This window comes from Plecotus auritus (genome assembly GCF_963455305.1).
Source record: "Plecotus auritus genome assembly, chromosome: 1".
NCBI lineage: Eukaryota > Metazoa > Chordata > Mammalia > Chiroptera > Vespertilionidae > Plecotus > Plecotus auritus.
The window spans coordinates 45,637,891-45,663,774 of record NC_137770.1 but is presented as its reverse complement, the minus strand read 5'-3'; the positions used below and the strand labels follow the sequence as shown (position 1 = coordinate 45,663,774).

General features: G+C 40.2%; 1 protein-coding gene across 6 annotated transcripts in view; it reads right to left on the bottom strand.

Annotated features, from left to right (window-relative positions):
* Window positions 1–940: 940 nt before the first annotated feature.
* NIN (ninein) overlaps window positions 941–25,884 on the bottom strand; it is a 113,204-nt gene continuing 88,260 nt past the window's right edge. For 2 of the 6 annotated variants that reach the window (XM_080664620.1, XM_080664623.1), the window contains 9 exons: window positions 23,169–23,291; window positions 21,438–21,551; window positions 18,343–18,489; window positions 16,934–17,113; window positions 14,005–14,154; window positions 11,051–11,152; window positions 7,538–7,738; window positions 4,033–4,146; window positions 941–1,898 (listed from right to left, as the gene is read on the bottom strand). In XM_080664620.1, coding sequence (XP_080520746.1) covers window positions 1,689–1,898; window positions 4,033–4,146; window positions 7,538–7,738; window positions 11,051–11,152; window positions 14,005–14,154; window positions 16,934–17,113; window positions 18,343–18,489; window positions 21,438–21,551; window positions 23,169–23,291 — 1,341 coding nt within the window. In that variant the 3' untranslated portion in view covers window positions 941–1,688. Of the gene's footprint in view, window positions 1,899–3,699; window positions 4,147–5,398; window positions 5,926–7,537; window positions 7,739–9,094; window positions 9,156–11,050; window positions 11,153–14,004; window positions 14,155–16,933; window positions 17,114–18,342; window positions 18,490–21,437; window positions 21,552–23,168; window positions 23,292–25,884 lie in introns of those variants that run through there. The other 4 variants (XR_013960410.1, XM_080664621.1, XM_080664624.1 and 1 more) reach the window with 4 other exon arrangements.

Sequence of the window (25,884 nt, the reverse complement as noted above, 5' to 3'; positions counted from 1 at the left end):
TGCCTTGTCAGGACTCTTGTAGTGAGGACTCCTGTGTTGGCAGGTGGGACTAATAGTAGGTGGTTAGGCCTGGAGGAACTCTAAAGTTTCTTGAAGCAAATGGTTGTGTTGTGATCGAGTTTCTAACATATGACTTCTTAGGCTTCATCTTTTGTTCCTGCCCATAAAGCAGTGTCTGCTTTTGCTGTTATACCTCTTGTAAATCAATGGGTTTGGCCTTCCTGGGATACATCTAAGTGAATATTTATCTAATTGCTCTCCCACAAAAACAAATAGGTGATTGTGATGAGCTTTGTTAGTGTTCTACAGCTAATAAAAGTCTTCCACCAACTGCTGGCTGATGTCGGCTACAACATAGATTTTACTTGGGGGGCAAAAAGCTATCCAGTCTACAATGTTTACTGTCCTACAAAGTTCTGGTCTTGAGGCTGAGTGGGAAATCCTATTTGGCACCTCTTTACCTCAGATGGTATGCCAATGCTTATCACAGTTAAGAAATTCTTATCAGATTTGAGGTGTAGAGGAGTAGGAAGTGTGGAAATATTGAACTATTTAAACAAACAAGCAAATAATAACTATTCTATAAATTAAAACCAAGGCCTTTTTCCCCCCAGAAGATTATATTCACTAAAAGTATAGAAATAAAAATCCCACTATGGCTCTTAATATAAGACAAATAAATATGTTCACATGCTTTATACATTTTAAATTCCTAAAGAGGCCCTATGTTATTTCAGAAAGACAGTTTAAAGTATTATTCCCTGAGTTCTTGAGGAAACCCCATATGTAATCTCATGAATTCCAAGACTTTGGAGAGACTGAAACCCACATGGTGTGCTTATCTTTCTTCTAAGTAGCTGTTCTCCAAAGTGGTTTGTCCAGTGCCTTCCCTGTAGTTCAAATGCTTTAAGAATGTGGCCTTATCCATTTTTTTTTTCTTGGCGGGGGGTGGGAGGGGGGAGACAAGCTCCCAAATGAAGCTTACAAGAAGGGAAAAAAAGACTGTTTAAAGAAAGTAAAGTTTTAACATTAGTTAACAGTGCAGTTGGGTAAATCAGTTTTATATCTATAATACAGCAAGAGTGATAATACTGTCATAGGTGGTAGAAGGTAGAGTTCTATGGACTCGGGCTTTTTTGACCTCAGTGGTAATTGAGCCCAGATTCTGTTGCCAAGCAGAAAGTCTACCAATTAATTCAAAGAATGAAACTATTAGAAACAGGATGACTTTCCCATATTTAAATATTAAGAAGGCATATATTTGGCTTCAAATAAAGATCAAAACAACAAAATTAATTAGATCTCAAACTTAAAATATCTGGAATTTAATAATTATATTTAAAAACTCATTAAAAACTGGGGTTTTAAGGTTCTTAAATTGCTGTTAATATCTACCTTCTTGGTGGCTACTAAAATATTTAAAAATTCAGGACTTGAGAACACTTCAAACAGTGAAATATGTGAATATTTGTTTGCAACTCCCATTAAAGTCTGTTTTGAAAAACTCATTACAATGAATGGAAACTCCAATTTTGTTGCTGGCAGTTTTAGGTTAGGCTTCACTTGAAGCCATTAAAGGTTTCTTATATTAAAAAAAAAAAAAAAAAGAAAAAAGATTGAGAGAACCCACTGAAATGTTCCATCCATTTCAGTAAAGTGCACAAACATGAGTGTATCCTTTGGCTTTGCTATGACCTCAAGGGAGGGGTAGAAGTCAATGGTGCTGGTGTCAGATTCCTGACTATATTACTGAGGCTGGCAATCTTTTCTTCTAAGAGGTAATTTTTCTTCTCGGCTGTTTTTTGTCGCTGTTCAGTCATTTCCAGAGCTTTCAACAACTGGGCATTTTCAACATACAAATCCTTCACCATTGCATCTGCTTTAGTATTCTTGCAGAGCTAGAAACAGAACCAGAAACATCTTGACTCCATTTCTGTAATTCTTTTAAAGTCTGACATAAGGACAGTTGTTTATAAAGGCAAATGGCTCCTATCAATTATTTTCTTTTATTTTACAATACAGCTTTAATATCAGATTGGCATTAGAGGTACAAGTGGAGCAAATCCACTTATTCCAGGCTGTTACTTTGCATAATATGTTTGTAGAAGTCACTAATAAAAAGAACAAATTGGTATTTGAGAGTTAAAAAATGAAAGTGTTTTCCACCTAAATAAATTGGGTATTATTTATTCTCTAAAAATATTATAATTTATAACTTAAAATTTCTGAGTTTTAGGGTGTGACTGTGTTTAACTCTGTTCTTAACAGTAGATGCTTGAGCTTCCCATTCATAACTACAACCTACTGATTATTTTAAAATGTGGCTCATGTGTTATAATAAAGAGATAAGATTTTCCTTAATTCTTCCTCTCTTGCATAGAGCCTTGTCCACAAGGTATATTCTAATAATTATAGTTAGAACATATAGTCTAGGTTAGGGTGGAAAACTTGTCAGCAGTCTTGGGATAATTTTATTATTGCTTCTGTTAATATTTTCTAATCCCTCTTCCCTCATTATACCTTTAACTCCTCATTTACACCCAATTTCAAACAGGACATCTAAAAGTATAAAGGTTGAAGGGGACTAAAGAGTGGCTAATAAATTTAGGCAAGGATGAAACCCAGAAGCCAGATGACTGGTGAGTGTAACATACTAACCTACGCTCTATTGAACTGTTCTAATACAATTTTTCCCCTCCCTCCCTTCCATTAAAAGACACGCTGATGATTCTTTATCATCTAAAGAATGAAATTCAAACTCCATGGCTCAGCATGTAAGGCCCTCTACTGCCAGCTCCTCCCCGTTTCTCTAGTTTCTTCTCCTGCTTCTCTCTGGACAATGTTATGCCAAACTATTAATGCCAAAGTGTTTGCAGATGTCCACACCCCGTATGTTGTCATAACTCCATGATGTTTCCATAGCATAGAATGCCCTTCCCATATTTCTTCACCTGTTAAAATCTTACTCAATCCACAATACTAGATTTGAGGTCTTTAGGAAACTTTCTTTAAACTCCCTGGGTTGCATCAAGTATTCCTTTTGTGTTCCCCTCTACTGAAAATAGAGTGGACACAGTTTTCTTTATTTTTGATACTACTGGCCATATGCTCAGTACTTTGTAGGTGAACTACACTACATGTGGGCAGAGATATTGTTTTGTTCACTTTTGTACCCCTAGTGCTCAGAACAGTACCTGGCACACAGTAACTGTGTATTGAATAAATTAATGATTAAAGGGTTGAATCACTAAATGGTTATTTTACAGGACTTTTTCTTTTCCTTCTGTGTATTAAGATAAAGGACAAGGGAAAGCTCCTGTCTACTCTGTACTAAGACCCTGTCTTGGATTATTCTTCCTAATTTTATGTATCTAGAAAACAATGTTGGACAACTTTCTCCTGCCTAATCAACATTTTTTGGTTAACCCCTACCAGTTCATCTAAAACTTTTTAAAAACCTAGTCCTTGTTGCATGTCTCTTCAGTGGATGCACATATAATTTCTAAACACAGAGGCCATACCTGCCACCAGAAGGTGAAAAGGTTCAGGCTGCTTGGTGATCTTGGAGTTCAGGGTCTGCATTCTAATTCAAAGCATAGCCTTTTGAGTCTGGTTATAACCATAAGGTATTTTTTGAGGTTGTCATGGCTGTTGCAAACAGGAAAGCTAAAGTTCTATATATTATCCTCCAACTTTTTAACAATATAAACTTTCTGTTTATTTAAGTAGGAATATTTCCTGTCTTGAGTAAAAAAAAAAAAAAAATCTGTGAGTCACTGTTAGCAAATACACATTTTAAAAATTGTGGACAAACATATGCCTTAAAAGAGCTTCGGAACAAAGTAATGTAGAATACAGAATTCATATTTTTGAAGGGGTATAGGGGAATGTGAGTCCTAAATTCTTATATACATTCATAGTAGAATTTGCCTTTATTATTCAACAGTTAAGTTAATGGCAATAAAGGAATGTAAAACTGGAGTTAAAAGTGGAATGTAAGGTGGGTGGGTAGAGATGACCTGGGAGGCTCACTTGTTCTTTGAGCTGATTCACTTTCTCCTGAAGAAGCCTTTTCACCAATTTCAATTTCTGTTCAACTTCCATCATTCGTTCCTCCATGGCAGTTACCATTTGTTCCTGGTTTTCCTGAAGGGGGAAAAATGGATTTTCATTTGAAAATCATGCCACACTGAAATGAAAACACTAGTTTATTTTCCCCATAAGATGTCTAGAGAAAGGAGAGCAACTGTTTGCCTCTGTAACAGGAAGGGTGGATTTCTTATGAAATGGGAGTTCTGAACACAGCATGGGTTGTACATATTAAAAAGCTAATCCTATCAGAGAAAGAATCAAAGATAAAAAAAAAAAATCTTACCTGTGTTACCATCTTCCCCTGGGATAAAGCAAAATTCTTAAGACCCATAATTTAATACCTGTGTGCACTTCTTGTAAAATAGGTATCTAAAGTAAATTAAAAGATGGATATTAACCTTCCATCTGTGATTTGGGTCTTTGCAATACTGTGGGCCTCTTACCAATAAAACAAAAAGTGAGTGTATTCAGGGTTGTCTAACATCTCCAATCAGCTTGCAATATGCATGTCTGTTTTTCCTTCGAAATGGCCGATTACTGGGGAGGTGTTAGTGATAATCAGCCTCTTCCCAGTTATTCTACTCATCTGTTTACAGTTTGACTTGCCAATGTGAGGCAAACATCTGGATTGGAGGATGGGTTTATCATCAGAACAGATTGAAAATTAAGAGTTTTCTCCCCACAAACAACTCCTAGATAAAATAGGGCAGCAAAAGAGCTCTGGTTTTTCCTCTCCTCACGCAACAGTGACAGATCAAGGAATATGTGGGCTCTGTAGAGAGATTTAGAGTACAATTGACTGCCCCTCCCCACAGTCCTCCAAAATGTTCACATAAGGAGTTTCAGATTTTAAAAGGTTCTTCAAATGTTAAGCAGGTGTTAGTGGCTGATGGCATAACCAGCCTTTAAAAATATTCTCAAAAAGACATCCTTTAAAAAGCACACAAAATGACCAAATATGAGTTGAAAGCCAACATTTGTTTGGTTATTAATTGAGAGCATTTCTTCAAACATAAGAGGAACAACTAAACTATGAGATTGATTTGAAGATAAAAATCATAGTAGGCAAAAGCATAATGTAGAAAGTAAATTTCAAGAAATCAGACTTTGAGAGCATCCAGCTTTTTAAAAAATCCTATATTTTAAGATACAATAGCTTTTTAAAATTCAAACTAAAAATAGAAAGTGTCTGATTTCCACTTGCCTTCAAAAATACTAAACTAAACAAACAAAAAACAACAGTTAATTAATTCAAAGAACATGGAGCATGGGCAAAAGAATGGGAAAGAGGAAAAACAAAGGCAGTCATATTTAAAATTTATTTTATTGTTTCATCAAAATTTTCCTTTTTCCTGTCAGAAAAGTACTGTACATCTTATACAAAACAGTATAAATAAACCCTGATTTTCTTCAAATTCCATATATAAAAGTAGTACCTTTTATTAAAAATAGTTACAACATATGGAATGAGAAAATATATAGAACACATCCTTTCAAAAGAATCTCAAATCCACTCTTTAAATGGTATAAATGATTTGTAACAAGCTGAAATTTGTGAATTTGATTCACAAAATTTGTCATTTCTACATAAATAAATAAGAGACAGAATACTGCAAAGGCATAATAATTAATAATAATAATTTAAAAGAGCACTTGATTCCAAAACATTCCTCAGCTTATGTCTCTGTGTTGTGTGGTATGTGTGGTGTGTGGGTGTGTGCATTTGAGTATCTGCCATGGTAAGAAATGCCATCAATAGCAGCCCAGTTTTCACAGGTGCCCAATCCTTCTGTAGGAATCTGCATGCACTGCTCGCTGCTCCGGTAGCAAGGCCTAGAGAAAGAAGGCAAGTGGTACACTTCACCCTGATGTCCAGAATATGTTTTTTTGGGGGGAGTCTAAATTCACACATTTATAATGCAAACAATTTTTTAAAAGCACACACATTAACACCACATATGCAAGCAAAGCAACACAAAGAGAGAAGAAATCACATCACTCCATGCACCAGAGACAACATGCAGATTCTAATAATATTCTTAAAATTAGTGTCAGCTCAGTTACAGAAACAGGAGAACCAGTAGTGGCATTCTGGTGAGAGCAATAAGCAGTCCACCCTGCCGTCTGACTGAAGAGATTTTTTTTAAGTATAAAAATCGTAACCTTTTCTGTCTACCTAATCCTGAAGTAATTGGAGTAATGGGATATTTATTTTTAAACCTTGGTGGGAAGAGCATGCTTTGGAAATGCTGTGTTTGAGAAAGCAGTGAGTAGAGTCTTAACCTAATCATTGATTTAAAATGTCCAGTAAATTTGAGGTCAAGGTTTTATAATTCAACTCTGTAATGAAGAATTAAAGCATCTAATACCTCACCATCACAATTTTTATTCAAGAATTTAATTTTAATATTTAATTGAAGTGGAGTGTAGTAAGCTTCTAAAGACATGGATTTTAAAGCACAAAAGAAAAAAATTTGTTACGGTTTTGTTGGCAAGAATAGATGACAGAAGTACATCATGACAAAGCATAGATATATATTAGGAGAGGAAAAGACAACTGCTCTAATGTTTAATTATAGTGTTAATGTGACTTTGCAAAGCCACTTTGAGGGGATTACAGAAAAAGAGTTGGGAAACTCCTTATCAAATGTTAACTGAGAAGCAAAGTATTTGAAAATAGAAAAGCATCCAAACCAGAAATAATTAATTTAGAATTCTATAAACTGAGTATTTTAAATTTTATTTCTAGTTCTGGGTAAACTAAATGTGCAAGACCAGTTAAGAGACTTCTGGAAAGAGGTGATTATGAATGAAGAGAAATAACTATTTGAAAATCTAGGTGATATAAGATTGTGCCTGGTAGTGAGCTGGGATAACGCTAATTGAAAGGGAAGGGGAAAATCTTTTTTTATCTTAAACTACATTATATAAAAAATTATTTTTGAAAAACTCTAGGTTAAGTGAACTATGTTATCTAAAGAGTCACTGACTGCACATTCGACTTTGTTAGTTGTGAGAAGTCCCCAGCTGTGAATTCCATGGAATCAGCAGGCTGCACCCCTCTGACCAAGAAAACGCAGGAAGCTTTGTTAGTAATGCGTATCCTAGAGTTGCGCTTGAATTCTGTAATATTTTGGCATCAGAGAAGAATATTAGGTCAATTGTTCACTATGTGCAAGTGATCCTGACACTTCATCAATTACGAATGTGCAAAAGAGACTCAGAACACTTAATTACCCAGCTGAGAAGCTGGGCACTCAAAAGCAGCACTGAACAAAACAAAAAAGGCACTGCACGTCAGTGGATTTGTAATACAGGTAAGGTGTGATCTCCAACAGAAGCTTTACATTCCTTATCTCCCCCTTTCAACTGTATAACTTCAAGTAAACAGGTAAAATTAAATTAGGTGATCCGAGTTTCTAATAAAGGGGAAAAAGCCTCATACCTGTGGTGTGTTGGTTTCAGAGGTTCTGTTTTCAGGTTCCTCCTGCAGGCGCTGGTTTATCCTTTCTGCCTGCAGCAGCTGGTGTTGAAGCTGCAGAAACTGCTCCCTGGGCACCATCGGACAGGCTTGCTGCTGGAGAAGCTGCAGATCCAATGCATGAGGGGATGGGCTAAGCATCACAGTGGACCTCAGGTGCTGCATCTGGAGGAGAAGGGCAAAGCCTTGGTCAGCAGCAGTGCCTTCAATCACAGAGCTGCCCTTAGAGGTGTTAAGCAGAGAGCAATGAAGCCTGACCCACTGATAACTTGCAAATCAGGATAATGCTTGAGTCCGAGTAAGAAGTAAATGGGAAGAATCATTTTGCTTAGGAGATAATATGCATAACCCATGGACACAGATAATATTAAGGTGAAGGCCTGGGGGAGTGGGTTATCAGGTGGAGGGGGTCAATGGGGAAAAAAAGGAGGACATATGTAATACTTTCAACAATAAAGATTAATTAAAAAAATAAATCAGGCCTTCTTAAAAGTTTTAGATTTAAAAATTGTTCTTCCTCACTCTTGAGTGACTGTAAGGGTATGAGGTACATGATGTCCATAATGTTTGAATCCTACTTCATTTTTTACTTACACTAGAACTTTTTTACTTATCCCTCTTTAAGAAACAACATCCACCACCTGGGTTGGAGTAGACAAAGGGGAGAAAGTGGTTATGCTTTAGGGATTGCCACTTTACTTACCATTCATAAAGATTCTTAAAAGCAAACATTCAATGACCACGTGTTTTTCAAGTTAGCAATATTTTTTTCAAAGAATCTCGCATCTGTAATTATTTTAACCTAGCTTAGCTTGTCAATGTTATACTCTTAAATAGCACAGTGAGACAAGCAATTCTAGGGTATAAAAAGATATCACAGAACATCTGGGAATTGAAGTAGATGGAATAGAAGTATTTGTTCAAGATAATGAGGAAATGATATGTGTATCACATGCCAATCAAAGTCGGGGAGAGGAAGAAGGAGCAGAGAATGCACTGCATTTGGCCAGTGAAGCATGCCAGTTCACACCTGTCGACACATTTCAGCAGCACACAAGGCTCGAAGGGAGGCATGCAACAAACATGACTAAGTACTAAACTCAAGTAGGACCCCCAGGCTTGTGAGAAGGGAAACAGGGCCTCTAAGACACAACTGTAGTGACGTGTTATCATGAAACTTCAGAGCCACTATCCATTTCTTTAAATCTAAATTTCTAAGGTGGGCCATAGATTCAGAAAAGCCACCACTTTATTTTCAGGAATAAAGTAGTATATGGAGAATTATAAATCCCATGATGTTATATCATTGGGATGGTTTTCATCACATGTCTTCAAACACTGAGATTTAGATACTGAGGAAAATCCTATGTAAATGTAAACAGACATATTCCACAGTTAAAGCAAAATGAAAATGAATATTGGCTCCTACCTGAAGTACTTATTAACTTAGAAATGATTACATGTACAAGGAATTTAATGAGATGTCCCCATGCTATGAAATTCATTGAAAGAGTGTTCTACCTTCACACACTAGCTCAGGCAGAGAACTGCACCCTTCTCTGCTAGTTCCAACCACAGAGTTCTAGGTACAGGTTAGCCACAGACAAAACAAAAACAAAAGAAAATTACAGGAGTTATAAAGAGAAGAAAAGTATTAGTTACAAAAAGAGAAGAGTACAAATTTGGTATATTATATACCTGAATATGTGTGCTCTAGTCAGTAAGAACTTACAAAGGACCAACAGTTACATTTTTCTGTATATAAATTGTACAGATATTAAAAATATTTGGAAGTAGGTGGTGATGGTTGTAGAACATCATGAACGTAATTACCACTGAATTGTACACTTTAAAATGGTGAAAATGGCAAATTTTATGTATATATTTATCACAAGTTTAAAAATAAACAATATACCAAAAAAACATTGAATTGTACACTTTAAATAGGTGAATTGTAATATGTGGATTATAAGTCAATAAAACTACCAAAGAATCCAATTTGTATAGATCTATACAGAGTTAATAGCGCAGTCTTATTTTCCTAAAAAAAGTTTTGTTACAATAGTGTATAAGATTTTTTTTTTAGTGTTCCAATAAAACATTCATGCTTTTTCTTTATTCAGCTCTAATGCCAAGTATGCTCCCTCATCCATTTGTAAATATTTACTATTAGATCAGGGAGAAAAATAATGAGGGAAAATTGCGTAGGGCAGCAAATAACAAAACAGGGTTGGGAGGTAAGGGGCTTCCGAGAGCAGGTGGGAGAACTGGCCTGTTGGCAGTGCTGGGAGAGGCTCCAGTATTGATTAAGTATACCCTGTCACTTTTCAACTTGGTATTAGACATGTCAGCCTATGCTTCAGCTATGTTATTCATTACAGTATATAATTATTTCATCAGAAAAGCATATCTACTTCTAAACAGCCCATAGCTCAAGGTTTCGAACACATTTGTTATATGCTGTCAGAGAGAGAAAAAATGGTTTGGATTTCACTATTTATAGCTCACTGATCTCTCTATTAGTGGATAAAATCAGAGGATATAAAAGCGACAGAAACCTCAGTGGTCATTTAAATGTCAATGTGATATATTTACCCATATTTCACATTTAAAACCCAAGCATCTATTTAAAGTTACCTTTGCATGTGCCCAGCTTCACAAAATTATTTAAACATCTCTCTCCCTTCCTATAATTCTGGCTTAAAAATATTTGTACTTTTTTAAGAGCACAAAAAAGATATTTCCTACTCATGCCTCTCTACCTTATAGAGATTTTACAGTTCACTAAACATTGGATTAATATTTTCATCTACCTAAAGCAAAGTATCTCAATGAAATTATAACTTATTAAGGAGGACTTGTACCTAAGTTGTTTTATAGCCTCTAATTGTTCTCAGTATTCAGAAAGCAATCTAGTAGACTGAAACCCAATGTCCAGGTTGACAAGTTTCACAAATCCATCTTTATATTTAACAGCTCTACCTCTCCCAAGTTAGTGCTGAGTTACTAATGTAATGAGCAGTGGCAATACTTGAAAGTTAAACTTCTAAATGCTAATGTTCTCATATTCTCTGCATGGATTTCCTAACTGAAGAGGCTGTTAGAGAGCAATCATATCTATAAAACACTGTAATATGGAAGGTATCAGGAAATTATTACAACTATAGCAATGGTGAGAGAGCCATGGGTTTCTGGGATAGTTTTGGACAGAGTCCCTGCTGAGGTCCTTATGTTTTATGATAATCAACATTGTTCCTTCCTCTATAAAGCAGTATGAGTTCCTATGACTGTGTATTAAGCTAAAATGTCCATCAAACGTGGGAAGATAGACCAAAGAATTCAGTTTGGTTGGCAACATACTTAGATTTTCACTTTTTCATAAGACGAATTCAATGTTATGCTAGTCTCTTCCAACAAATGGCTTCTTCATGGATTAAAATATTCTTCATAGCTAAGGCCATTTGCTTAAAAGCTTACCTCCATTAGCTGCTCATCCAGTTTTACTTGTTTCTTTTTCAGGCCTTCAGTTTCCAAATGAATTGTTTCTAATTCTTGTTCAAGGGAATTCATTTGACTGACCTGTTAAAAAACAAAAAATTCCCTTTAAACAAAACAAAACAAACCCATCTGAGTTGCTCTACTTTATTTTGACAAGTTTATGCTAGTCAGAAATCTCAGCTCTTGGAAGAAAGCTGAATTCATTCCTTGAAGGAAAGCAAACAGTATAATTCAGTGCATGTATTACATTTAAGTAGTCTAGTTTTAATCACCACTCCTTATGTAGAGCAGATTCCTTAAGGGAGCTGGCTTTCAAACTTCAATGCCACTCACTGTATAAAATACATTTTATCTTGCAACCCAGAAAAATACACCTACACCCACATGTATGTATACATGCATAATTAGTTATAAGTACATATCACTGAAAGAAAACTTTCAGAAATAATACTTATCCTACCATGTACTCTGACATTTTGTAGAAGAGTTTATTAATAAAAAATGCTGATGTTTCACTAAATCAATTTTATGATTCTCTACTATGGATCTGCCGTGGAAAAAATACCACCTTAAGGCAAAGTTTAAAGGTTTAAAACTGGGACTACATAAAACCTGATTTTTATAACTACTTTCTCAATTTTAAAGACGAAATTTAAAGACTTTATGAGTATCCATTTCTGGAATTCTCTTTATTATAGGAAGAATCTAATTAGCAAACACTGTGATTCAGAATACTGATAAGTAGAACATATTTGACAATATTCTAAAATGTTGATTTTTGCTTCTATCAAAAGAGATGAAGAGAGTAGTAAGAATTGTTAAAAGAGTGTAATCTCTCAAGGTACACTTAAATTTCTTATGTTAAAACTTATCATTAGACTTTTCCCTTAGTGAGCAGCTGAATGAAACCCACTGTCTTTCCTGAAAAGTTTACTTGAATGTACCTAAAATTAAATGGCATTTCAGCTTTAGAGCAGTGTTCTTACTGCCAATGCTCATCATAACTTTCATAATTATTTATCATAATTATGATTTTTTTAAAACAGAATCAACCTGCCTTCTTTCCCCCCTCCTTTTTATTGAATTTACTAGAGGCCCGGTGCATGAAATTCGTGCATGGGGGGGGGGGGTTGTTACTCAGCCCAGCCTGCACCCTCTCCAATCTGGGACCCCTTGAGAGATGTCCAACTGCCTGTTTAGGCCCGATCCCGGTGGGACATCCCTCTCACAATCCAGGACTGCTGGCTCCCAACCGCTTGCCTGCCTCTGCCTGATTGCCCCTAACTGCTTCTGCCTGCCAGCCTGATCACCCCCTAACCACTCCCCTGCCAGCCTGATTGATGCCTAACTGTTCCCCTGCCAGCTTGATTGCCCCTAACTGCCCTCCCCTGCAGGCCTGGTCCCCTCCAACTGCCCTCCCCTGTAGGCCTGGCCACCCCCAACTATCCTCCCCTGCTGGCCTGTTCCCCCCCAACTGCCCTCCCCTGCAGGCCTGGGTCCCCCCCAACTGTCCTCCCCTGCTGGCCTGGTCCCCCACAACTGCCCTCCCCTGTAGGCCTGGTCCCCCCCCAACTGCCCTCCCCTGCTGACCTGGTCTCCCCCAACTGCCCTCCTCTGCCGGCCTGGTCACCCCTAACTGCCCTCCCTGCTTGCCTGATCACCCACAACTGCCCATCCCTGCAGGCCTGGTCCCCCCGCAACTGCCCTCCCCTGCAAGCCTGGGTCCCCCCCCAACTGCCCTCCTCTGCTGGCCTGGTCACCCCTAACTGGTCACAACTGCCCTCTCCTGCAGGCCATCTTGTGTCCACATGGGGGCAGGATCTTTGACCACATGGGGATGGCCATTTTGTGTCTTGGAGTGATGGTCAATTTGCATATTACTCTTTTATTAGATAGGATTGGGGTGACATTGGTTAACAAAATTATACAAGTTTCAGGTGAAAGTTCTACAACACACTTTTATAACAAAGTAAATGATCATTATTCTCACCAGATTTTAAACAAACCACATGTTTCAGAAGAGAAAGGTAACAGTGAAAACTCTTGAGTTTTAGTTCAGAAAAAGAAAGAAAAAACATGTAACAAGAAGAACTCACAGAGTAACACTAGTCCAGAACTCTCAGAGTAACACTAGTCCAGAACTCTTAACTTCATGGAACAAAGAACTGAACTGTGTTACAAAAGTTTAACCATGGTGGAGCCAGCCTCCAAGACGGTCCCCTATGATCACCTCCTTCCTGGTCTTCACACCCTTGCATCACCCCGCCCACACTCTACCAGGGTTAGTCTGTGTGACCAACAGAATAGAGCAGAACTAGTGGTGTGTGTCATTTCTGGGATTAGCTTATAAAAGGTACTACAGATTCTGTGCTGGTGTTTTTGTGGATCTCTCTCTCATATCTAAAGGCCCCGGGAGTGAGGGGCTGAGGCCTCCGGCAATCAGTCAGCAGGAAAAGAAGCCTCCTCCTAACAGTTATGTGAATGAACCTGGAAGTGGATCCCCAGCTGATATCTGGAGTGCAACCTCATGACAGGTCCTGAGCCAGGAGCACTCAGCTAAGCTGCTTCTGAATTCCTGACCCTCAGAAACTGTACAACAATTGTTTGCTGTTTTGTGATATAGCAACAGATCATACAGATCTTAAAATGTTCCTAATTTTCAGGCTATATTACTAACGTATAAAGGCTTTATAATACTAATAAAGATGACTAGCTGTCTTCTTTATGAAAGCTTAAAGTTAATGGCTCCTTTTCAAACATCAATCCAAAAGAAATATACTGTTTTGACAAGATTACAAGAGCATAGACATAAGGGAGAACAAAAATATGCCACTGTAGTCACTTCCTTGGAAGCAGGCAGGGGAAGAAACACACACTTAGGGACACATCACAGTCAGAACGTAGACACGTGGTATAAATGCGTAAAAACTCACCTTCCTATTTGCAGGAGATCTTTCCTTTTGAAACTGTTCACACTCTCTTTTCAAGCTCAACTTCTCCTGCTCTGTGGGCTTCACAGAACCTGATGCGTTTACCTGTGTTTGGTGCTTGGGGGGAAGAAGGCTGGATTCCAGCTGACGGACCTAACGAGCAAATGTAAGAGGGAGAGATGCTAAGATGATCACCCAGCCAGGAAAACAAACAACAAACGTAAGGAAAGTTTTTATACAGCACTTGCTATTATTGTATTAAAAACACTTTTTTTTTTCATTCAAGTCTGCTAGTTTTTGAATCCTACTTTTTTTGTATATCAAAAGATCTGTTCTAGGTAAATCTAATTTTGGTCTGATTGGCTCTAAAAATTTAACGCTGTAAGGAACAGACAGGGAAGGAGGGCACTTCCAGCTCTACCAAACCACTGGGAGGAGAGTCAAGGAAACAGACGTACTCCCAGCACTTTTGCTCTGCCATGAGCATGACCTTTTAGGAGTGAATGAGGTGACAGTGCCATCCACTTTGTATTGGACTGTTCACTCCTGAAACAATATATTTATATCAACTAAGTTCCACGAGGACAGTGACCTTGTCTGTCTTGTGCAGCACCGCAGCTTCAGTGATGGCAGAGTTGTTGGCACACAGTAGGTGTTCTAAATGAATATCTGTGGCTCGAGGTGATTAAGTAAAGATTAAACATAATTGGTTCACTACTTAGTATAAGTAAATAATTTAAACATCAGTTTAATGGTTGGAAGAGATGATCTTTAAAGACCATTCTAACAGTGATGGAAGGAGACTTGACTTGAGGTAGTGAACACACAATACAATATACAGATGATATATTGTATTGTACACCTGAAATCTATATAATTTTATTAACCAATGGCACCCCAATAAATTCAATTAAAATGCATTTGAAGATTCAGCTATGCTGCTGTGTATGCAGGTGTTCATTCCTTTTCACTGCTGACTAGTATCTCATTGTGTGGATGTGCCACAGTTTGTTTTCCCATGTACCAGTTGAAGGGTATTTGGGTTCTTTCCAATTTGGCATGCCAATTAATAAATCTAATTTAGACATTAAAAAAAGACCATTCTGACCTTTAAAGACCATTCTAAACTTGAAAGATTTAAATCTAATTTTTAAAAACCATTTTAACCTGTAAACCTTGAAATAACTTTCAAAGCGGGAACCTTTTCTCTTACAAGGAGTAAGACCAACAAGATTTGAGACTTGTTTTACCATTTTTGTACTCCTAGTCTCCATGTCCAGCCTATTTGAAGAGGAATATATGGTTAACACTTCCATGAGTTTATGTTTTGGATATGAGGATTAAAATAACAGATTTATTTTTAAAGATGTGTTTTAATTAATTTTAGAGAGAGAGGAAGGGGGAGGGTGAGAGAAAAATATCCATGAGCCCTAACCGGTTTGGTTCAGTGGATAGAGCGTCAGCCTGCGGACTCAAGGGTCCCAGGTTCGATTCCAGTCAAGGGCATGTACCTTGGTTGCGGGCACACCCCCAGTAGGGGGTGTGCAGGAGGCAGCTGATCGATGTTTCTCTCTCATCAATGTTTCTAACTCTCTATCTCTCTCCCTTCCTCTCTGTAAAAAATCAATAAAATATATTTAAAAAAAATATCCATGAGAGAAACATTGATCTGCTGCCTCCTGCATGCCTCCTACTGGGGATCAAGCCTGCAACCTGGGAATGTGCCCTGATGGGGAATTGAACTGGTAACCTCTGGGAGCACTGGATAATGCTCAACCAACTGAGCCATACCGGCTGGGCTAAAATCACAGATTTTAATACAGAACTGCTTATACAAAATGAAAACTATTGCATAAACATCTACACTAATAAAAGAGAAACATGCAAATTGACCGTACCTCCGCTATGCCCACAAGCCACGCCCACCAGCCAATCAGGAGCGAGTTTGCAAATTAACCCAACCAAGATGGCTGTGGCCATGGAGCGAGCAGAAGGCTTGGGTTTCCCCGGCAATGGAGGAAGCCAAGGTTCCCACCCGCTCTGGCCGGCCCTGGCTTCCGCTCAAGGCTATGAAGTTTCAATTATAGAAGATAGATAAATCCCAGATACCAGGGCCTCCGCTTGGGTCACCGGAGGGCGTGGCTGGCCTGCAAACAACCACAGGCCCCTTGCCCAGGCCGCCCCATGCCCCAAAGGAACCCCCACCCTGATCCGGGACACCCTTCAGGGCAAACCAGACGGCCCCCACCCGTGCACCAGGCCTCTACCCTATCTAATAAAAGAGTAATATGCAAATTGACTGTCACTCCAACACACAAGATTGCTACCCACATGTGTTCAAAGATGGCTGCCCCCATGTGGACACAGATGGCCACTACAAGATGGCCAGCAGGGGAGGGCTGTTGGGAGGGACCAGGCCTGCAAGGGAGGGCAGTTGTGGGTGATCAAGCCTGCAGGGGAGGGCAGTTAGTGGTGACCAGGCTGGCAGAGGAGGGAAGTTGGGGGCAACCGGGCCTGCAGGGAAGGGCAGTTTGGGGGGACCCAGGCCTGCAGGGGAGGGCAGTTAGGGGCAATCAGGCTGGCAGGCAGGCGAGCAGTTGGGAGCTGGCAGTCCTGGATTGTGAGAGGGATGTCCAACTGCCCGTTTAGGCCTGATCCTACCGGGACATCCCTCAAGGGGTCCCAGAATGGAGAGGGTGCAGGCTGGGCTGAGGGACACCACCCCCCCCCCCCGAGCACGAATTTTGTGCACCGGGCCTCTAGTACCAGGATAAAATTAAATGAAAGTAAATGATAAATTACATATTCTCAAAATAAGTCTGCTGTAACAGAATACTCAAATCCACACCCTAGAACTATTTTAAACATATAAAACATTCATTTTCACATCAAAGTAAGCACTTTCAGACATATGCCATCATGTGCAACTTACCTTCTCCCGGGAGTGTGTGAGTTCTACTTTGGTGTTCTGCACCACAGTTTGGAGTCTCTCATTCTCTTGCCAAAGCAGCTGTTGTTCCTCATTCCTTAGATGATCCAACTTGTCCCAAGACAGCCGCGGCTGCTGGTTATGGAATCCTGATGGGTGGGTGGCTACTTCCGGGGCACAGTTCTTAAGAGACAATTGCAGAGTTAAGCCTTAAAAACAAAGCTGATTTCTGTTGTCAGTGTCATGCTTACCTAATGACAATTCTTAGTAGGTACCTTTCAACCTTTACCTTTGTCTTCTAATGGGAGTGAATGTATGTATATATAGATATAAATAAAACAATGTTATTGGTGTTTGAACAAAAAAAGGTTTGTAAACTCAGTTTAAAATGGTCTTTGGCAAAATAGCCCCATCAAGTCTAATAGCAAATGTGATTGTTCGACAAGTCCCAGCTCCATACAGGACACAAGTACATAGAGATTGGTGGCCATACAAACTGCTTCATTCTTATGAAGTTATGCTTTGAACCCAGATAACTGCTCCTTTGATTAACAAAGGACACCGAGGGGACTCAGAAATGCACTGCTAACTTGAACGCTTTCACAAGCTCAATTCTACTTTCATTTTCACATATGTAATCATATCCTTTTTCAGATTCCAAAGCACATATTGTCCATGTGACTGAGGCCTGAACACAGAAATATACTTAAGCTACCAAAGCGATTTTTTGGATCCTGAAAAATACTTTAAAAAACAAAAAAGGTAACACAACTTGATAAGCCTTTTAAGTTAAAACATAAAAAAGAAAAAAAGGCACCATCTCATTTTGAGAAAAAATGTCAGCTCAGAAGTAATTTTTTAAAATGGAAACAATTATTAAGAGAGAAAGTAATTGAAGTAATGCCTACTTTTATGGTAGGACAAAATCTCAAAATCTACCTAGGGCTGACATCCATAACATTTTCTTAATTTATTTGTGCATAGACGAAGCAGCATTGTGATATTGAGATGAGACACACTTTCTACAACGTCAACATGTTTTAATTTTACAACAAAATAACTTAGTCATGGTCTTCTGACTTGCACAATATGAAAAGTTAACTTGTCACAATGGTTCTATTTATATAAAGTTCAGAACCAGCGTCCCTAATTTATGGTGCAGAGGGTGGAATAGTGGGTCCCTTGAGGTTATCGACTGCAGGGGACAGACGAGAGCCTGCTGGGAGCTGGGAATGTTCTATATTTTGAATGAGGTGGTGGTTAAACACACATACACACAAACACAGATATGTAAAATGTAATATTTTACATATATATGTATATAAATAATCAATTTAAGTATATACAATTAATTATATACTTAAAATGTGTACACTTTACTGTATTAAGTTAAACCTCAATAAAAAAATTACCTTGTCACCAGCATTCTGAAGTTGCTTAAGTAAAGACATCACTTCTTGTTTTAAAGCCTCCTTTTCCTGCTGAGTCACTCGGAGATCGGATTTAATCCGGGACATCTGCAGGTTTACATTCTGTAGTGTGTCCTCTAAACTCTGAACCTGCATCATGAGAACAACCTTACACTGTGACCCAAATCCTTGTGGTCTCACCTATAGCATGTCCAGGTATGATGAACAAGCTAGGACAAGATAACACGTAGGTCCCTTCTGTTTCTACTTATTATATCCAGTTCTGCACAGTAGCCTGTGGAAACCCAGTATATTATGTATATTTACAGGATGTTAAATTATATTTATGACGATGATGAACTATGCCTGGAGCAGGTATTGCTGATATATTACCAACTGATATCTTACAGAACCGATGAGGACCAACTGGCACCACAAAAGCTGGTTTTGCCTAATTTTATAGAAATTGTAAGAATTTCTATAAGAATTTTAGCCTGTGGTGTTGGTTTGTAAAGGACCTCGTAGTTAAAAATAAGAAGATGTACTGGTAGAACCCTAGTCTACCATGCTAACATCTCAATTATTTCAATTAAAAAAATTAAATTGGTAAAAGCAATGTTGACAAAGATCTTTAGAATAGGGCATGCACCTGCCTTAGAAAGTCCATTTCTAAATTTGAAACAAGCGTCCTTTTACACATTATTCTCAAGCTTTTATAAATAAGTGACCTCATAATAAGATAATCTCATAATAATGAAATTTGAGGGAAATATCCAAATTATTTCACTATACTATAAGTATGTATCAACTATTAGTCAAACTGAATCATTCCGAGTCCTTTCAGGCCATGTATATTCTTTCCACTGGGGGTTCTGCTGGAAGATACAGGAAAACAGTAACTGTGCAGATGAAGCAAGAATTGTCCACTCAGGAGAAATCAAGATGGCGGCATAGGTAAACACCTAAACTGCTGCCTTGCACAACAATTTCAAAACTACAACTAAAAGACAAAACGGACATCATCCAGAACCACAGGAAGGCTGGCAGAGTGGAAATTCTACAACTAGGAAAGAGAAAAGCACACTGAGACTCAGAGGAGCTAGAGAAGGCAGAGGTACTGAGATGCACGCACGCGGAGAGGGCTGGCAACTGAGTACACTGCTGGCTTTCTCAATCGGGAGGGAGACAAAAGCTCCCAACAGCTCTGAACTCCAGTTCCGGGCGAGACTCTGGGGACCCAGACTCATTCAGGGAGAAACTGGACTGTCAGGAAAGAGAAAAGCACACTGAGACTCAGAGGAACTGCGGAAAGCAGAGGTATGTAGGCATGCACGTGGAGAGGGCTGGCAACTGAGTATGCGGCTGGCTTTTTCAATCGGGAGAGAGACAGAAGCTCCCAACAGCTCTGAACTCCAGTTCCGGGCGAGATTCTGGGGACCCAGACTCATTCGGGGAGAAACTGGACTGTCTGGCAGTGGGCAAAACTCGAGGGTGGCTTTCTCTCAGAGGTGCTTGCAGCGATTACCGCGGGACACTGAGACACAGGGGCCTCTTAGGGCAGGGCTGATGGGAAGCCATTGCTGTCTGCTCTGCCCTGAGACTCTGCCCCATCCAAGCTGAGCACAGAGGCTTTTGCAAGTCTTGTCTCATAAGGGTGTCTCCAGCACAGCAGTTCTCCAGTGTAGACACAGCTGATCCTCACACCAATTGGCCTGGAGGTCAATTCCTTCCAGTGATACCAACAACAATCAAGGCTTAACTACAACAAGGCTGTGCACACAGCCCACAAAGGGGTGCACCAAGAGTGTCCACCTCAGGTAACTGGGGAGGCTGAGCCACTGGGCCCTATAGGACACCTAGCACACAAAGCCACTCTATCAACTCAGGGAAGCAGCCAAAATGCGGAGACAAAGAAACAGGTCACAAATGAAAGAAATGGAGGAAAGCAAATGACTGGATATAGAGTTCAAAACCATGGTTATAAGATTTTTCAAGAATTTTCTAGAAAAGGCTGATAAATTTAGCGAGACCCTTGAGGATATGAAAAAGGACCAACTAGAAATTAAGCATACACTGACTGAAATAAAGAATAATATACAGAGGATCACAAGAATCAAATCAAAGATTTGAAATACAAAGAAGCAAAAAACACCCAACCGGAAAAGCAAAAAGAAAAAAGAATCCAAAAATATGAAGATAGTGTAAGGAGCTTCTGGGACAACTTCAAGCGTACCAACATCTGAATTATGGGGGTGCCAGAAGAAGAGAGAGAGCAAGATACTGAAAATCTATTTGAAGAAATAATGACAGAAATCTTCCCCCACCCGGTGAAAGAAATAGACTTACAAGTCCAGGAAGCGCACAGAACCCCAAACAAAAGGAATCTAAAGAGGACCACACCAAGACACATCATAATTAAAATGCCAAGAGCAAAAGACAAAGAGAGAATCTTAAAAGCAGTAAGAGAAAAACAGTTCGTTACCTACAAGGGAGCACCCATACGATTGTCAGCTGATTTCTCAACAGAAACTATGCAGGCCAGATGGGAGTGGCAAGAAATATTCAAAGTGATGAATAGCAAGAACCTACAACCAAGATTACTCTACCCAGCAAAGCTATCATTCAGAATTGAAGGTCAGATAAAGAGCTTCACAGATAAGAAAAAGTTAAAGGAGTTCATCACCACCAAACCAGTATTATATGAAATGCTGAAAGGTACTCTTTAAGAAGAGGAAGAAGAAGAAAAAGGTAAAGGTAAAAATTATGAACAACAAATACATATCTATCAACAAGTGAATCTAAAAATCAAGTGAATAAAAAATCTGATGAACAGAATAAACTGGTGAATATAATAGAATCAGGGGCATAGAAAGGGAGTGGACTGACAATTCTTCAGGGGGAAAGGGGTGTGGGGGGTGCGGGAAGAGACTGGACAAAAATCGTACACCTATGGATGAGGACAGTCGGGGGAGGGGGGGGTAAGGGCAGAGGGTGGGGTGGGAACCGGGTGGAGGGGAGCTATGGGGGGAAAGAAGAGTAACAATTGTAATAATCTGAACAATAAAGATTTATTAAAAAAAAAAGAATTGTCCACACACCTTTTCCTGTGAAGCCGCTAGCTGCAACTTTAAGCTTTCACTCTGCTGTTCCCAAGACTTCTGTTCTTGCTTCATAGTAGCAATTCTGCGCTCTAAAAGACTTGATTTTGCCAACTGTTTCAGGGAAAGATAAGAGATAACAGGGCATCTTTGCAAACATATCTAGTCTCAATTTACATGCTTCCACTTATACTGAAAAGATCAAGTATCATTTATTGACAGGGGGAGCAGAGCAAGGCAGAAGAAAGAAGTTTTCCCAACTGACTTCCTTTCTACCTTTAATTTGGAGGAGTCTCTTCTCTTTGGGATTTCCATTTTCCTTTCTCATTGCCTCATATTTTGTGGGTTAGAGATGGTAGACTGGGAGGCAATTAGAAATCTCAAGAGTGTACCATAATAGGAAAATACAGAGTACCTACTAAGGCAGGTGGGACAAAAGCAGCGTTTTGGATTTGCTAGGGAAAACACAATAGAAAAAAAATGTGTCTATGTACCAGATCTCATATTATTAAATGCAACAATATTTTATTTATGCTATATAGTGACATCCTATCTAATAAAAGAGTAATATGCAAATTGACCATACCTCCACTATGCCCACAAGCCATGCCCACCAGCCAATCAGGAGCGAATTTGCAAATTAACCCAACCAAGATTGCTGCAGCCATGGAGAGAGCAGGAGGCTTGGGTTTCCCTGGCAATGGAGGAAGCCAAGCTTTCCGCCTGCCCTAGCCTGCGGAGGCCTCCGCTCAAGGCTACAAAGTTTCAATTATAGAAGATAAATAAATCCCAGATACCAGGGCCTCCGCTTGTGTCACTGGGGGGCGTGGCAAGCACAGGCCCCTCGCCCAGGCTGCCCCACGCCCCAAGGGAACCCCCACCCTGATCTGGGACACCCTTCAGGGCAAACCAGACAGCCCCCACCCGTGCACCAGGCCTCTACCCTATCTAATAAAAGAGTAATATGCAAATTGACTGTCACTTCAACATACAAGATTGCTACCCCCATGTGTTCAAAGATGGCTGCCCCCATGTGGACACAAGATGGCCACCACAAGATGGCAGCAGGGGAGGGCAGTTGGGAGGGACCAGGCCTGCAAGGGAGGGCAGTTGTGGGTGATCAAGCCTGCAGGGGAGGGCAGTTAGTGGTGACCAGGCCGGCAGAGGAGGGAAGTTGGGGGTGACCGGGCTTGCAGGGAAGGGCAGTTGGGGGGGACCCAGGCCTGCAGGGGAGGGCAGATAGGGGCAAACAGGCTGACAGGGGAGCAGTTAGGCATCAATCAGACTGGCAGGGGAGTGGTTAGGGGGTGATCAGGCTGGCAGGCAGAAGCATTTAGGGGCAATCAGGAAGGCAGGCAGGTGAGCAGTTGGGAGCCAGCAGTCATGGATTGTGAGAGGGTGAAGGCTGGGCTGAGGGACACCCTTCCCCTCTGCATGAATTTCGTGCACCAGGCCTCTAGTCTTTAAATAACATTATAGATTAAGTAGCATGGCTACATATTAAAATGAGACAAACTTTATATTACTGTATTTAATGATATAGTTACTAGACAACTACTTTAAAGTCCTGTTAAAATCATGGCCTGGGGAGCTCTAAGATCACATAATGCCAGTTGAAATGGATTCCAGGATCTTCCGGAACAATTAGGCCTGTGTGCCAAGGACATAGAGAAATGCTCATTATGGTGCACACTGTACAATGATGGTAAAAAGTCATCTTATTTTTACTACCTTATCAACGCAGCTATTTAATTCTTCGCTTAGAGCTTCCTTTTCTTTCAGCAGTTTTTCATTGTAGCTTAGAACACTAGAAATTTTTTGCTGGAAGTTAGAGAGATCGGGATATCTGTGCAGCTGGAAGAGATAAACAAACGAGCCCTCCCCTCACATCTCATGCCGATATTTATAAAAAGGTATTTATAAACAGGGCATTTTCAGGGCTGCTGCTATTTCCCTATCTGTAGATATTTCAGAGGACACATAAACTCTTGGGGACTATAATTAACATTAACAAAATGTTTCCTGCTAGTTTCTCTCCATTCTCCAATGCACTGTTGAGATATCTGTTCAGATAGACTCAACCAGACAGACATTGATAAATAATGGTCCTAGTTTTCTGTTTTGCGTTCAGGGTAAAATAAATAACATACTGACATCCTGTCATCAATTTAACTTGTGTACATCTAGCACAATACATTTTCCTCATGCTTTCTTAAGTAAGTAAGTCATTTTCAAAAATCTCAGTCAAGATTATAGAATTGGTATGAACCAAGTACAATGTATTAACACAAGAACAAGGTGAAAGACAAAACGTTATTTTTTAGCTCGTTCCATATCCCTTCCCTTTGGAAGATGCCCAAACCCACTTGCTTAGTAAAATGTTGCTGTGTGGACACTCTGGCTTCCTCCTCTCTACTTTATGGAATCAGGAAAACCAAAGACTTTTTTTGTTTCTTTTCAGCATCAGCCTTAGCACTATTGACATTGGGGGCCAGATAGTCCTTTGCTGTGGTCTGCCTTGTGCACTGTAGGGTGGTTAACAGCCTGTCTGGCTTTACCAATCAGATTCCAGTAGCACCCTCCCCCTTCCTCACACATCAGTTATAAAAACCAAAAACACCCCCAGACATAGCTAAATGTCACAGGGTCGGGGAACAACCTCCCCTCCCCCACCACTGCTTTGACGAGACTGGTTTCTTACACTTTTTAACTCTTTTCCACAGTTCATGCATTTTCCATTTCCCTCCACTTCACTTGGCTTTCCAGTTTTCAATTCTTTATTATCATTATGATTTTATGGCCATCTTTCTACTTCCTACCTTAAGTTCTTTTCCATTTAGCTCTAGGAATACTATGACAAAATAGTCTTTGAGGGTTGACTTTGGCCTTCAACTGGCAACAAATCCAGCATATCTTACAATTCTAAACATGCCAGAAGGATGTAGGAAAATGTATTTTAAAACCTAGGCACTGGTTTAATGAAGGGCCTCTCTCCTTTGTTCACTGCCTTGCCTCCCCAACCCTGGACCCTCACAAAGCCTGCTAGGTGTCTACGATCAGCTTTGTGACTTCTGCTGACGCTATTCATGTTTCTTTTCAGTGCAACAGTTAACAAAAGTGCCTTGTGAATAAGGAGTCATTATGTCCCATAGAGCAGCCCATGCTTTCCAGGTCCAAGCTGCATGGCTGACACCATTCCACTCTGTGATCCAAAAGAGTGCACAAAACAGCTTCCTGCCAAAGGGAGACAGGGCGCACTGTTTTTCCAGAGCACAATTTACATCAACGCCTCTGTAAAATATGTGCAGTAAAGAAGTGCGGAACGATGTCCTCATCAAGCTCCCTTAATCCCAGCTCTGCTCCTCTTCTCCTGATCTCTAGCTTAGCAAAGTCACAAAGCACACGTTTCCCCTGCTACGGATTTGGAACCCATCATTATCATCGTAGGGGTTGAACAACAGGTCGACTTTCAAAGGTAAAGGAGAAAAGTGTGCCTGGTTAATGTGGATGAAGTTGGTAATAAGAGCTTTGGGATACTTATCCACCAGAGAAGGGCCTTGCAGGTTTTAACTTCTGCAATGTTTATGTGGACTGACAGCTTCTGTTATGGCAGAAGAGAGATGCTTTGCACAGTAGCATCTGACTTGAACAGGTTCTGTTGAAGTCCCCATTAGGCAACGGTACTGTGCTAGGCATTATGAGGGACACAAATTCCCTGAGAGTTTTATAATTTTACTAGTGGCCTAGTGCACGAAATTCGTGCACATTAAAAGGGAATTAATTAGAGGAAATATTTTAATATTGCTATTTGCCCTTTCTCTATAATAGAAGTGTCAGAGGTAAAAGAAAATTAGTAAAATGTGTATGAAAATAATATATAAATCCTATCTAATAAAAGAGTAATATGCAAATTGACCATCACTCTAAGACACAAGATGGCCACCCCCATATGGTCAAAGATGGCTGCCCCCAGGTGGACACAAGATGGCCGCCACAAGATGGCCAGCAGGGGAGGGCAGTTGTGGGCAGTTAGGGGTGACCAAGCCAGCAGAGGAGGGCAGTTGGGGGAGACCATGCCAGCAAGGGAGGGCAGTTGTGGGCGATCAGGCAAGCAGGGAGGGCAGTTAGGGGTGACTGGGCTGGCAGAGGAGGGTAGTTGGGGGAGACCAGGTCAGCAGGGGAGGGCAGTTGGGGGGTACCAGGTCTGCAAGGAAGGGCAGTTGGGGGGGCAGGCCTGCAGGGGAGAGCAGTTCGGGGGACCAGGCCTGCAGGGGAGGGCAGTTGAGGGGGGACCAGGCCTGCAGTAGGGAACAGTTGGGGGGACCCAGGCCTGCAGGGGAGAGCAGTTGGAGGGTACCAGGCCTGCAGGGGAGGGCAGTTAGGGGTGATCAGGCCCACAGGGGAGGGCAGTTAGGGGTGACCAGGCCATCAGAGGAGGGCAGTTAGG